Source organism: Sprattus sprattus, assembly GCF_963457725.1.
Source record: "Sprattus sprattus genome assembly, chromosome: 9".
Taxonomy (NCBI): domain Eukaryota; kingdom Metazoa; phylum Chordata; class Actinopteri; order Clupeiformes; family Clupeidae; genus Sprattus; species Sprattus sprattus.
In genome coordinates this window covers 15,515,699-15,529,517 of record NC_137928.1, presented here as the reverse complement: position 1 = coordinate 15,529,517, position 13,819 = coordinate 15,515,699, and the positions used below count along the sequence as shown (strand labels likewise).

Sequence of the window (13,819 nt, the reverse complement as noted above, 5' to 3'; positions counted from 1 at the left end):
GTGTGGCATTGCAGCTCAGTTAGATTGCTCTTGGCTGTCAGAAGATCTTGAAGCTGCAGTCTGCCATTCAGTTTAGCGAAAGGTTGACACCCAATCAAATTTCACGCCTTCCTTTGGTGCTGCTGTTGATTGGCTTGGATTATTTATGGCTGTGTGGCTCATAGACATGACTATGGTGTGGCTGGCTACGAACACAGAAGTTCTCGCTGAACTGATATTCAGAGCACCTTGAGGAGTTATATAAAGTATATAATAGTATAAAGTATAAAGTACGCTGACTATACAAACATGCAGAACAACCCAGCGGCATGTTTATTTGTTCACAAAGAAAATATGAGCTTGATTAGACTCATTAGGTTGATGACCAACAACACGTTTCTCCCCATTAAATCTTTCTAACTGTCTTAAGGCTCTTTGCAATTCATACCAAACAATATAGCTTGTGTGAGTAGACCTAGCCAACACACGCCAGGCCACATCAGGAATATGTTCATCATTGTAACATAGTCTACCATATTAGGGCAACTGTCCGTGTAATATTATGAGGTATTTGAGCATCTTCAACGTGGTAATAGCCTTCATTAAAAAAACAACTACTTGTCGCCTCGGTCAGTTGTGTTATCTATCACTTCACCAATCAATTAATATATTAATCAACCAACCAGCCAATTAATCTATCCGTCAATCAGTGAAGACTAGTAATCCAACGCAACCACGCTTGATGCGGACCCCATGGCTGCACTCTGAAATGTATGCTAGCCTGAACTGCTCTAGCAATTGCGTTGTTTGGAGTGTTCTGGTATCGTATCATTGCACATATTACAAAACAACTTGTTCAAGGTGAAGTAAATGTTAACGGACAATACTGTCATTTGGCATTGACAAAAATGTGGGACGTTGTCTTTCATTAAAGCTAGTGTGAAGCACGCTAATGTCGGCTATTAACACTTTCGACTTCCTACATTAAATGCCCTCCGATGATGGCCTTACACAACCATTGAAACGCATTCCTCTTAATTAAACGCACACTTGTAGTAGACTTGTTGTCAAAAATAATTTACACTGCAGATTATATTTTCCTCGAAAATGCTCTTCAAACGCTATTCTTATTTGCTTTATTTCTTGCGAAAATGTACGTGTAATATTACAGGCAGTGTCAGGACAACTATAACGTCCGCTATATTGGAGGTCCTTACCTATCAGACTTGCTTTCTCCTGGATAGCAAGCGCTGCAATGGCGGATTACGATAACTACGATGACCGGGACCGGGCTTATGGTAGCTTTGGCGGTGGAAGAGGGTAAGGAAATTTGTGAACAATTTGGAATAGTTTGCGCCTGCTGTCAAAAAACCATTAGATTGTGTATTTTCACATTTACAGAAGAGAACGTTGCAGCCATGATTGGTGTAGGCCTAGCATTCACAAGCGGGGTTTGGCTCCTGCACATTACCGATATGATGAATGGAAGGCCGGATAGGGAATGAGGAAAGTGCATGATTTCAGGGTGCTTCCAGTGGGGAACGTTGACTTCTGATATTGCTATGGTTGTAGTCACATAAATATGCTGCAATCTGTAATATCTTATTTCTTGATTGTAACGTAAGTAGCTCGGAGCTAGCATGCTAGCTAGCTACGGTCTTTGCCAGCAAGGCACTTGGCGCCAGGGTCTCGGGGAAAAAAACTGCCCACATGGACTGCATGTTGTGCTATAGTCAGCAACTCTGCTGTTGCGAACAGAATGTCGATGCTTCCGATCAATTAATTTCATTGTGGCGTCGATTTAGCTTATGTGCGGCTTATGTTAGATTTCCTGTCAGCGTTTAGCTAACGTTACTCTCCCTTTGAGCCGTTTCTGTTCTTGGATGTAAGGTGTACCGATATCTAGCTAGCTAGCTCACTAGCTAATATTCACAGACAGCCATAGACCGCAATGCATGACCAGTTTGGTGGGCCCAAATCGGTCCCCCATTTTACCCCAGACCCTCGTAGCTGCGGCACATGACAGGCAAGTTGCCAGTCCATTAAAATGAACCAATCGGGTATCATTTTAAAGCTCTTAGTGACTACGGTTTCACTGTTTTTCTCTCTCTAACAATATGTCCAGTCGAGGTAGCGAGCTAGCTAGCTCACATTCTAGTGTAACGTATTAAACATAGACAATACAACATGGATTTGTTTATATGTAGCTATTCAGTTGCTTAAAAGACGGTGCTACCTAATGCAAAATAATTGCCAATCACAAGTGATTAGGGTGTTATCAGAGCCTCATGACGTGCTCCATGAGACATATCTGGATAGAATGAGGGCGCCTGCTGCGTCGAAAACTATTCTGTGATGCACGCTTGCAAGTAAGCTGAGTAATATCGGTCCTTGCTCACATGCCACTATGTCAACTACTTGTTTGACCTGTTCCGCACTTCATGTGCATTGGATTTTGTTTGCAATTCCATTTGCTATTTAATTACATTAATACAGGCATGATGGACACGAGGTTGTCAATATAGCCTACATCGAGCTTGCAACTGATGACTGATTGCAGTAGATTGCTGCCTCTGTCATATTTGCCATATTTGGGTTGAACATAAATGCCAGTGCAATTGCAGACAAAAAACAGAAGGGATAAGCTGCTATTTCGTGCTAGGGTCCTGTGGGTATCCACCATGACACCTCAGCTGTGGCAATAAGGGCTTGTAGCTGTGCCCTCTTCATGGAGTCTCTGGTGTTGTCCTCAGCTGTATGACCCCAAAGGAATGCCACAGGCATGCAGAAGACACTCAAGACCTGATACGAGACCCCACTTCGTGTGTCTGACAGGGCCAAGACTGAAATGATACGATGGACAAGAAATTACTGACTTCACCTTGGAACTGTCACAGCTTTGCTTCTAGCTTTATTCCCTTATACCACGCTACTTGTTATTGCATGTCTCTCTATCCAAACAGCATAAAGACTATTTGTGATAAGAAGAGTAATCCTAAAAAAAAACAGTAGTTTGATGTGGCTGCAACTCCAATACATACAATTATGATATGGCTGTTATAAGGAAAGAGACATTTCTTGTTTTGCTTAGTTGAATGTGCGGTGTGCAAATGTACAACCATTGGTCTTTTGCTTCTTGGACTCAAAGCTGCTGTGAAATTCTCATAGCGGATTTTGAGTTGGCAAATATTTCTTCAAAGGTTGATACCCTATGTTTGGAAGATTCATGCTGTAGCCTTTGGGTGATCAAATGAAACTGGGTTTTGGCTCTGTGATGGTGGGTTCAATCCATGACTGGTAGATTTGATCAGATTTAGTTTGATCTTTTCTGATTATGTGAATCTTTTTGTGTAACATTGTACATGAATAATGTATTGAATGAATGAAATACTATGTTAGATGCCATGTTTTGTGAATTGCTTTAAGAGTTTGCAAAATGCTTAGCCATCACATTTATGTACTAAGCCCCGGAACTGGTCAGTTGGATATGACCACGCCTAATGCACAACATGCACACCCATTTCATAATCATTATAAGTACCATGTGACTAGCTGTAGGACAGGTGCCACTGTACCTGATGCAAAGCTTTGCAGGCCCTGCCCGGCTTTTCTCTGACTCCTTTTTGAATTTTCGGCAGTCCCAGGGGCAGAGATGGCGGTGGCAGGGATGGACCCCGCAAGCAGAAGGAGCTCCCCACGGAGCCGCCGTACACCGCGTACGTGGGCAACCTACCCTTCAACACGGTGCAGGGTGACATCGACTCCATCTTCAAAGACCTCCAGGTCAGGAGCGTGCGGCTCGTCCGCGACAAAGAGACAGACAAATTCAAAGGTGAGCTGGCCTTCTTCTCGTCTATTGAGCAGGTCTGAGGCGAAGACCTTGGATGGTGAAAGAGGACAACTTTAAAAAAAAATGGAGGGCCGTGAAAAGGAACAGCAGCTGTAGTCTAACGTATTATCCTTTCTTTTGCATTAGGATGTTTTTTTGAAGTGTGGGTTTCAACAAGTCATTTGTGAAGCATTGCTACATTATGTATTTATACCTTTGCAATTTGTTTGCTCACTAAGTAGCACAATGTTTGGAGATCCCATTTAGACTTTCTGTCCCCTCAGTTTCAGCCCCTCCTCTGGCATTCAGAACAAGAAACACTTGTTTTTGCCACATGCCCAACAGAATTCATTATGCCTATTCACATTGGCCTGTCAGCTCCCCTTTTGTTAAGTAGTAGCGAGGTGTACCATGGTAACAGCAGTGTGAAAAGTGACGTCAGAGTTCTTTACAGCACGCTTATCAGAGAGCTCTTCCGCCTTCCGCTTCCATTGCTGTAAAGAGAGACTGGCGGCGTGCAGGCTTTGGCCAAAGCTCAGATTAAGCCTAATAGCTCGAGTCATCTCCCCCTTTTTTTTCTCTTTTTTTTTTTTTTTTTGTTGGAGCAAATTGGCTAGTTCGTTCCATAGAAGAACATTTCAGAATGACTCGCAGTAGTGAGGTTTATGAAAAGCATAACTCATCAGGATCTCTTCCGTTGCATTGTATTAATCACACTGTTGGCAGTCCAATAGCCTGATCTGTCTCTCTCTCTCTGTGTGTGTGTGTGTGTGTGTGTGTGTGTGTGTGTGTGTGTGTGTGCGCGCACTCGTCTGCAGGTTTTTGTTATGTAGAGTTTGACGACATCGAATCCCTCAAAGAAGCTTTGGCGTACGATGGTGCAGTGAGTATCTAATTCTTCTTTCTCCAAATGCTGATGACTGTTCTTTGTAGACAATGACCACGCTGGGCAGCGGGGGCTGACAGCCTTTTGTCTCATTTCGCCCACAGCTTCTGGGAGATCGTTCATTGCGGGTGGACATTGCAGAGGGCCGAAGGCAAGAACGGGGAGGAGCTGGTGGCTTTGGTGGGTTCCGAAAAGATGACAGAGGTACCTGCACCGGATTCAGACTACCTGGGCAGTGGTTGTCACTTCCTGTGCGGAGTTCTCAGAAGTTAGAGTGAAGGACTAAATAAGGACAGATACTGCTTTCAAAGCAGAGCTTGTCATGTTTTAGGAAAATCCAAATATTCCAATAATTTTTATAATCACAATCCAAACAGAAATGTGATATTGTTTGTATGTTTCTTGGTCTGGTCTTTTCACTCTCCTCAGTAGTGGGTTCTCTTAGTACCTGTCCGTTTCCTGATTTCCCTAACCCTTGTATCTGATGTAAAAAAAAAAATAGCAAACCCTGCCTGTGTGGTAAACCTGAGGTTTAGTGACATGAGACTTTGACTTCAGGAAATATGGACCGAATGATGTCCACTCACCTGTCATCTCATACTCATCTTATAACCCATCTCACTGTCCTCCATCCCCCTGTCTTCTTTTGTGTTTTTTAGGGAGAGGTAGTCAAACTGCTGATGCTTTCTTTGTCCTCAGCTGCTTTTTCCTCCTTTTCCGAATTACTTGTAGCTCTACCTTACTAGCAGCTTCGCTCTCAGTTCTGGATGCTTCTCTTAGACTCCCTCTCAAGTCAAGACTAACCTCTCCAGAAGGGCGTGGCAAAAGAAAGCGTCTGGTTAAGGCTACAGCACGCAATGAGATGGGGGCTTTCTTTCTTTCCTTCCTTCCTTCCTTCTTTCTCTTTTCCTCTCTTCCTCTTTTCTCTGCCCTGGCCCGTTTGCTGGTCTCTGTTTTAAAGTTGAGCACTGTCCCACCAGGTGGACGCGGAGGCTCACGTGGTGGTCCCAGAGGAGGGGGAGGACGAGACGACTTCGACCAATCTGGAGGAGGAGGAGGTGCGATGAGCGTTGGCCATGAAACAAAACAAAAAACAGAAACACAATTGATGAATAGATAATTCACCTTGACGGCCAGACTGTATGCCGTTTGGCTATTCAGTGTCTGGAGCAGGCGAATGGAAAAACTACACCTAACGCCAAAATATTATACACCCCAATGTTAAGCATTCATAACAGAATGTTTATAATGCAGGATGATTGTTTGTTTGTTTGTTTGCTCGTTTGTTTTATTTAATTTTGGTTCCTCACTACCCTACCCCCCATCAGCCACACCCCACAGGACCCCTGCTCCACTTCAAAGCTTAATTTTGACATCCACATTATTTCCCAAAGGGTTTTCATCTCATCCTCATTAGTCATGAGTTTACAGTGGTCTACCGTCTGGTGGGGAAGCAGCCCTTAGAGGAGGTTTACACTTCAGAGCTGGTCTAAGATCACTTGCACACCATGATCATGAAATCCACAGATCCCTGACCAGAGCTTAAGGATTACAAGGCAAAAAAAAGAAAAAAACTACTCTACTCATCCTGTGCGTCTTTTCACTCCTCTTCTCTCATAGGAGGCTTTAGAGACGATGACTTTGGTGGGAGGAGTCGCGGTGGCGGCGGCGGTGGCCGCCCTGGCGACCGTAGAGGTGGCATGGCCGGTGGAGGCAGAGAGGGCGGTGGCCCACCCATGGGGGGACGCTTCAGGGACGGACCTCCCCGAGCTGGAGCTGGAGAGACGGACTTCAGAGAACCCTCTGCTGGTGGCACAACCATTCTATTCCTTAGCTCTGAGCATTGCTAGGCACTGTAGAGAAGAGGGGAAGAAGAGTCAGAGTACATTATGCACTGTAGAGAGGAGGGGAAGAAGAGTCAGAGTACATTATGCACTGTAGAGAAGAGGGGAAGAAGAGTCAGAGTACATTATGCACTGTAGAGAGGAGGGGAAGAAGAGTCAGAGTACATTAGGCACTGTTGAGAGGAGGAGAAGAATAGTCAGAGTACATTAGGCACTGTAGAGAGGAGGAGGAGGAGAAGAGGAGTCGGAGTAAATGATGCACTGTTGGAGTACATTAGGAGAGCTAAACGGCAGAAGAGTGGGCTTTGTCTAGTGATGGCCTGAAAGACTGGCGGCTTTAGTGTTTGTCATTTCAACCCTATGTCTTAATCTCTGGAAGAAATGTATGTGTGCTATATGTCTTATATTGGTATTCTCTTTGTGCGATTTAGTATGATTAGTACAAGTATTGGTTTATTGCAACTTCTCTATCGTAGTTTTTTTTTTTCTGTGAAATGTTTCGATTTTATACGTTTCAAGATTTCTTGTATTGTCATGCATTGTATGGTCTGATGCAATTTGTTTTCCTTTCTATCCCTTTCCTTCTCCAGAGGAAAGAGCACAAAGACCAAGGCTGCAGTTGAAGCCGCGCACGGTCAGCGCACCACTAAACCAAGTGGCCAACCCCGACTCGGCCATATTCGGCGGCGCCAAGCCGCGTGAGGAGGTAATGTCCAACGACAAACCCTAAGAGACTGCTGCCTGACACCGTGCACTTGGGATAAAGGGCAGGAAGGAGGCTTGGGTTGAGAGGCGGAGGAGGAGGAGGAGGAGGAGGCGGAGGAGGAGGCGGAGAAGGAGAAGGAGGAGGAGAAGGCGGTTGGGGGTGTATGGGTCCTAGATGTGTCATGCCAATGGGGGGTAGGAGGAACAGTTATCAGTTCTACCTGACGAATGGAGACCCTTCCTCTTCTCCTTCTCAATTCAGTTCGAGTGCATTTATGTATTTAAGGATTTAAAACAAAAAAAGATAGAAAATAGAGTAGAGGGGGAGAATAAATAACACATACACGTGCACTCTTGTCATTCAGAAAGGTTGATACACACACACACACACACACACACACACACACACACACACACACACACACAAAGGAGTATCTCGTGAATGCATGGCAAACCGTTAAAAGCAAAACAGTTTTTTACGTCCACCTCTGCTTCCCTGACTTTAGTGCCTGCTTTGTACCTTAGCTGTGTGGAGGAAAGGTTCAGTCATGTTGGCCGAACATAAGGAGAGGCGATTTTCTTTTTTCCTTTTTTTTCCGTTGTTCTGATGGGGATGCTCTTTTATTAAAAAGAAGAATGCATCCTAATTTCGGTTATAGAACTTGTAGAAATAGTGTTCAAGATTGAGCCCCCTTTCACCTTGGCGTGCACTTTTCCCATGTTGATTCTGCAGAGCACAGTCTGTGCTTCCCGTCCCAAGGTGGCTTTCTAACTACTAAACGCATTGGCGCCTATAGTCATTTTATGTTTCGTTATTAGTGTTGTTAGATATTCTACCTTAACTGACATGAGCTCTGTTGCAGCCAGTCTGAGCTCAGCTTGAACATGAGCGTAACGTTTTGAGTACTGCAGAATAGAGAATGACACACACACATGTGCACACACGCACAAACACAATCCACAGAGATTATGTGACGCACTGATAACACAGCACAGGCGCTAGGGGTCTATAGTGTGGTGCTCACTGGGTTTTTGGTCTACCGGAGATAGTGTAGCTCTGAGTATTGAAAGAAGAGTCGTCCTGTCACGCATTCGGTGTTACAGGTGTTCTCCGCATCATAGCAGTGTGTTAATCCTCCTGTTAGAGTAGGATCTGGTTATGTCTGGTTCCAACATTATCTTCAAATGTATTGTTATGTGTAATGGTTTTGCAGCCCCACTCGTTGATGACTACTGTCTAACCTTGACTTGGTGTTTTTTTTTTTTTCGATCTGTAGGCCTAATGTATCCATGTGGCTGCATTATTCCGGAAGGCTAGACTGTATCTACGGGCTTTGTTCACCAAAAATCTTTCAAAGACGTCTTCCCAAAGAAAAAAAGATGGCGGGGCAGCAGGGTGCTGGGCTTCTCTCTCATCCCTGAGTACCAACACGAGCAAAACAAAAACAAAATGACAAATAAAATAACATAAGCCCTCACCTGATTGGCTATGGAGCAGTTGGACCGAGGGTTTGTGGGAAACGTAGTCCCAGGTTTATGCCCCTTCTTTGGGAACTCCCCCTGCCAGACCTTAACTAAACTCTGAGGACAGTGGCTGCAGTGTCCTGCTGTTGGCTTTGGGTAAGGACTGTATCAAGTGTAATGTGTTTCTTGCTTTCCCAAGGCATTGTTTTGTGTGCTTGGTTTAAAAAGAGAAGAAGAAAAATAAGTCTGTTTTCGTAGTTCAGACACTCGGTCCCGAAGGTGTCTCTTTAAACGTTGACCTCCTAAATTACTTCTCTATTTGTGAAATGAGCTGTTTTCCTCCTCACCATTTCCACTGTCTGAACAGTTTCAAATCAGAAGAGAATCTGAACCTGAATCATTTTGTTGCCTTGTGTAATTTCTGGCGTAACCTTTTTGAAAGATTTTTTGACCTAAGTCTGTTAAATACCAGACAAATGCTTTCTGTAATAATGAAGTAAGGGGTCCTCCTCACACAACCCCATCCCTTTCCCCTCCCCCTTCCTGAATAGGAGCAACATGAATGCACCCTAGGTTTGACATGGCCGCACTATGGGCTAAAAGCTACGTCTTTGTCAACCAACATTCAACTTCCACAGCTTGATGGTTATGTATTTAATTCAAAACAGTGAAATAATAAACGGCGCTCACTTAAGTCAAATGCTTTATACATAGGAAGCTTGTTGAACAAAACTCAACCGCTCTCACATGTCAAACTAAGGTGGCAGGCGATTTGTCTGTCCAATAGAAGAGTAGTTAGAAATCTCTCGGATACCCATGTGCCGCAACCATTTTATTTACATTTTATTGGACATGAAATGGAGAAAGTGACACCCTTTTCTTACTGTATTATAGAAAGAACAGCTGTTTTTATTCTTTCTTTTTTGTTGTTGTTTTCATTATTTCCTACACTGTTTATGGCAATAAAATGTATCATCTTACAGAGTTTCTAATGAATGTGTTCAAAGGGAGGGGAAGGGGGCTACCTTGACACGTTTTCCTCTATTGACTGAACAAAGATGCCTAGTAGGAACGTAAGGCAGACACGCTGAATCAATGTTAAATAGGCCCCATATACTTTTTGAGTCAATCAGATTTCGCTATGTACACAGGTAAAGATGAACATTTTATGTGGCATTCCTGGGTCGAAAATATATGAGCAAATTTCATACGTGGCAGCTTAGCACCAACACGTCAACCATTCTGTGTTTCATCCAATTACAATTATATATATATATGGTGGCAGAAGGGTGCTTTAGTTGTGTCGAACATAGCCTACAACACGATCTGAATTCTTGGTTGTGTGTTTGATTTAAGCGAGGTCAGCGACATGCCTTCAACATAAAAGCGAACCCCAGAACACTACTCCAAACGCTTGAATAAACAGGTGTTCTGTATCAAACTGCATAGCCTACAAGGTGGTGAAATTTGCCATCTATATAACAACGGCACCTGTGCGCTTCTAATAGGCGATTTTCGCCACCCTTCTGAACAAGTGTTAGTAGCCTATATTGATTGGGAAGAATTTCAGGGGGAAGAGTTTTGAGTGAAATGTGAAGACGCAGCCTCTAACGTGGTCGAGTGTCATGGGGCTTCAACCTCACAGTCCGGACAAAACCATCTCCAGACAAATCCAGATCGAGGGTTTAACTGATGCACACTCCTAGTGGGTATTTCGTGTGATCCAACTACAGGGCACTTTATTATGCTGTTCAAAGTTTGTGATAGTAAGGGTAGGTGATGCTGTGGTTCTTATGGAATGGACAGAGGCAAATGGTTCAAAGTTTGTGCGTGTTTAATTTATTTTCCTCAACTACCCATATTGAGATGATGGTTTCTTTACAAACGTCAAGCTGCAAACAGGAACGTTAAGACAAGGTAAATGTAAAATTGTTTTGTTTTGTTTGTGAATGACTTTTAAATAAAAGATAATAAACTGGAATATTTTTGCTTTCCCCAATTATTCAGAACATAGTTTTAGCATGACGTTTAGGCCTACAAGTATCACTTTTATGTATGGTTTTGAGGTTGTCTGAAAACACAGCTATTGTTGTCGACCACATCACATTTGTCAATAAATTTGCTCTAAATGATCAAAGGGTGTTCCTTTTTGCTAAAGCAGATAATGTTATTTTTATTTCAGTCAATACACACCAGAATGTTAGCGGGCATGTCTGGAAACGTTTCCATAAAGTATTCATAAAATGTTTAATGACAGCGTTCACTTGTCCCATATGTAAAAAAAAAAAAAAAAAAAGTACATCCTCCTACTCATTCTAAATCTACGCGCACATGATTCATCAATCTTTAAGCATACCAGTAGAGGTCGCCGTTTGACCATGCACGGCAGCAATTAATGGTTTTACGTGCGTGTGCATGGTGTTCAAAAATAACGTGCGCGCCCATGACGTTGAATTCTCTTCGGTCCGATAGAGGAAGGGATGGTATGAAAGTGCTGTTCGTGGATAGCTGTCTGCCAGACTTTAAACTTGAAACGTTGACGACACTTCTTATGCGTCATTTCAACTATTGTTTACACTTCGAATGGGCGTTATTGTTGAATGGGCAAAAGTTTCTAAAATTAGTTTATGGAACTTGTTGCTTGAAGCTCAACTTTCTAACACAAGGCAACCTGCTCGGATCCAAACAACGTTAACGTATGCAAACTTGCGACCTGTGGCTAGTTAGCCTGTTAGCGAGCTATTATCAAATTTGACGTTGAAATATTAAAGCGATTTGAAAACGTTTGAGAGGCATACTTTGGATACATACTCCTTTTTAAGGTAAGGAGAATAGTTAAGTATTTTAAAAGTTTCGCTACCTTGTTTTCTGGCTTACTCGTTGACAACATCTTTGTATTTTTTGAAGTGTTGATAGTTAGATAGCTGAAGTTACTTATTTGAGGTAATGTAAGTTAACTAGCTATTACAAGTTACGTCAGAAACAGTGGGTAGCCTTACTGAATATTGGCATAAATTAAAGTAAGAATAGTTGTGACAGAATAGCCAGTGGTTTTACGCAAGTTGTGTATGTCGGATACAACGTTACTATTGACAGAAGGAGGAAGTGGGGTAAAGATCAATATTGGCATACTTGGCGGACACCTATTAAATGTAGGGGTTATTAACAGAATATCCTGAGTCGGTTATACCTGATGTGGTATAACCTTTGTATAGCCAGCTTATCAAGTCTACAAAGAACCAAGTTAATTAAACCTCTGCACTCTTATTCATGTTGATTTGCTGACCAATAATTCCCCGTTGCCTCATTCAGGTAATTTCCTGCTGGAAGCAGTCGACATGACGGCCTGAGCTGGACAGTTGTCAAATTCTCTTCTCGTCCACACAATATAAGTGACGCAGGTGAGGACCAGTTTGAGGGGGTTAGCCAGTGTGTGCGTTGCAATAAAGGCTGAAATTAAGATATGATTAGGATAATGATAATCTTTCCAAATCATACTCGGATACTGAAGAAGGAAGAGTTGTCTTAGACTGTCGTGTTTTTAGTTTTAGTTTTAGACCCCTTTCATATAACATCATGGAATGTTGTGATGCATACTTATTCAGAGTTTGTCTAGTTTCATAGCTGAAAAAACTTCAAAGCTGTATAAGAGTGTGACAACTGTCTTTTTGTGGGCTGGTTGGTATGTGTTGTTTCCCTGTGCATGTGTTACTATGATGACATGACTGGCCTCGGCTATCTACCCATGACCTGACAGCACTGCCCTCCCTCTTCCCTGCCTGCAGGGGCATGCAGGCCCCGTGGCTCTGAGAGTTGAGTAGCTGTTATACTGCATGTTGTCTTGCACAGCCTGGCCATTGTTGGCCTGTCAGAGTACCGGTAGGGTCTGTGGTGCAATGACACTATGGGCTGCTATGGGATGGGTGGGGGCATGGAGTGACAATACAGCGTCAGTTGGGAGAGGAGAACGTGGGAGCCAGCCTTTTGTTGTTTTGGATGTTGCGCGGCCCGCTGTAACTGCTGACGCAGAGCAATGTTTGGGGCGAAAAGTCGGTGTATGAGAAGGGACACACAGCCACAATTAAGTGATCCCTTTAGGTTTGATAGTTAGGTTTGGAGTCCAAGTTGGCAAGAGGTAGGCTTACGCTCAACATAAGGTTTTAAGTATTGTCACAAACAGGGAAGCATATTATTGTTTTTTTCTTCTTTTAACTGGATTACATTTCATCATTGGACCTTATTAATACGTTTGGGGAAGGCGAATGGGAAGGAGGCTCTACAAATGAGTGGATACTGCCATCTGTTAATACCTGAGTACGATAAGCTCCATGCTCATAAATGCCATTTAATACGGATTAGCCAAAGCCAGCGAGGTTTCATGCATTGGAAATGACCCATCGAGGACAGGCAGTTGAAATGAAAGGATATTGTCTGTTCTGTTCTTCAGACCTTGTACTGAGAAGGGAGAAAAGGATTGTTTCAGTACCACTGTCCACCTCTGGGACCTGGGTCACTTTCCATGCAGCTGTTACTCTCTCCCTCATTCTTTCTTTCTCGCTCTCTCTCCATGTCTCTGTTTCTGTCTTGTTCTCTCCTCTTGTCTGGACACAGCCACAGGTCTCACAGCTGTTGCCACAGAGCTAGGTGAATCTGGCCCGGTCGCCATGACAGTGCCTGTGCGTATAATTGACTCGCACCGGTTACCTCAGCGAGCCATGAATAGAACACCCCGGGGAGCTGGTCCCACCGTCAGATCACTAGTTTGTTATTTGACACCTGAATTAGCTCTGTGTGTGTGTGTGTGTGTGTGTGTGTGTGTGTGTGTGTGTGTGTGTGTGTGTGTGTGTGTGTGTGTGTGTGTGTGTGTGTGTGTGTGTGTGTGTGTGTACATGTATTCATGCAAACTCACACTGAGCATGTTTTGCCATATTTAGTCTGCTTTACACACACAGGTAAAAACAAATACTTAAAATCTTCCATCTTACACTTTAAACAGACCTCGCACTGGTTATTGACTCCAGAATCAAAAGCACCTCGGTGACGTAGGTGTAAGTCACTACTCTAGAGAGGAAGACCCGGTAAAGGTTCATAGTAATCAAGTAGCCCAATTCT

The 13,819-nt window shown here is 43.4% G+C and overlaps 1 protein-coding gene across 6 annotated transcripts; it reads left to right on the top strand.

Moving 5' to 3' along the window:
• Window positions 1-776: 776 nt before the first annotated feature.
• Window positions 777-10,688, top strand: eif4h (eukaryotic translation initiation factor 4h). 6 transcript variants are annotated; one of them, XM_080844821.1, is made up of 8 exons: window positions 793-1,299; window positions 3,618-3,811; window positions 4,627-4,691; window positions 4,799-4,898; window positions 5,675-5,752; window positions 6,315-6,503; window positions 7,129-7,244; window positions 8,521-10,688. In XM_080844821.1, the coding sequence occupies exons 1-8, from the start codon at window positions 1,235-1,237 to the stop codon at window positions 8,524-8,526; spliced, it is 813 nt and encodes a 270-aa protein (XP_080700947.1). In that variant the 5' UTR covers window positions 793-1,234; the 3' UTR covers window positions 8,527-10,688. The 6 variants fall into 6 exon arrangements, with proteins under 6 accessions (XP_080700945.1, XP_080700948.1, XP_080700949.1 ...); XM_080844819.1 differs by lacking the exon at window positions 8,521-10,688 and having other exon boundaries at window positions 777-1,299; window positions 7,129-7,283; XM_080844822.1 differs by lacking the exon at window positions 8,521-10,688 and having other exon boundaries at window positions 781-1,299; window positions 4,799-4,874; window positions 7,129-7,283.
• Window positions 10,689-13,819: the final 3,131 nt, after the last annotated feature.

What these genes read in the sequence shown, in the direction of transcription:
- eif4h (XM_080844819.1), top strand. Translation starts at nt 1,235, where the DNA reads ATGGCGGATTACGATAACTACGATGACCGGGACCGGGCTTATGGTAGC. An exon ending in AGAGACAGACAAATTCAAAG is followed by an intron (nt 3,812 to 4,626) that starts GTGAGCTGGCCT and finishes ACTCGTCTGCAG; the next exon opens with GTTTTTGTTATGTAGAGTTT. An exon ending in CCAATCTGGAGGAGGAGGAG is followed by an intron (nt 5,753 to 6,314) that starts GTGCGATGAGCG and finishes CTTCTCTCATAG; the next exon opens with GAGGCTTTAGAGACGATGAC.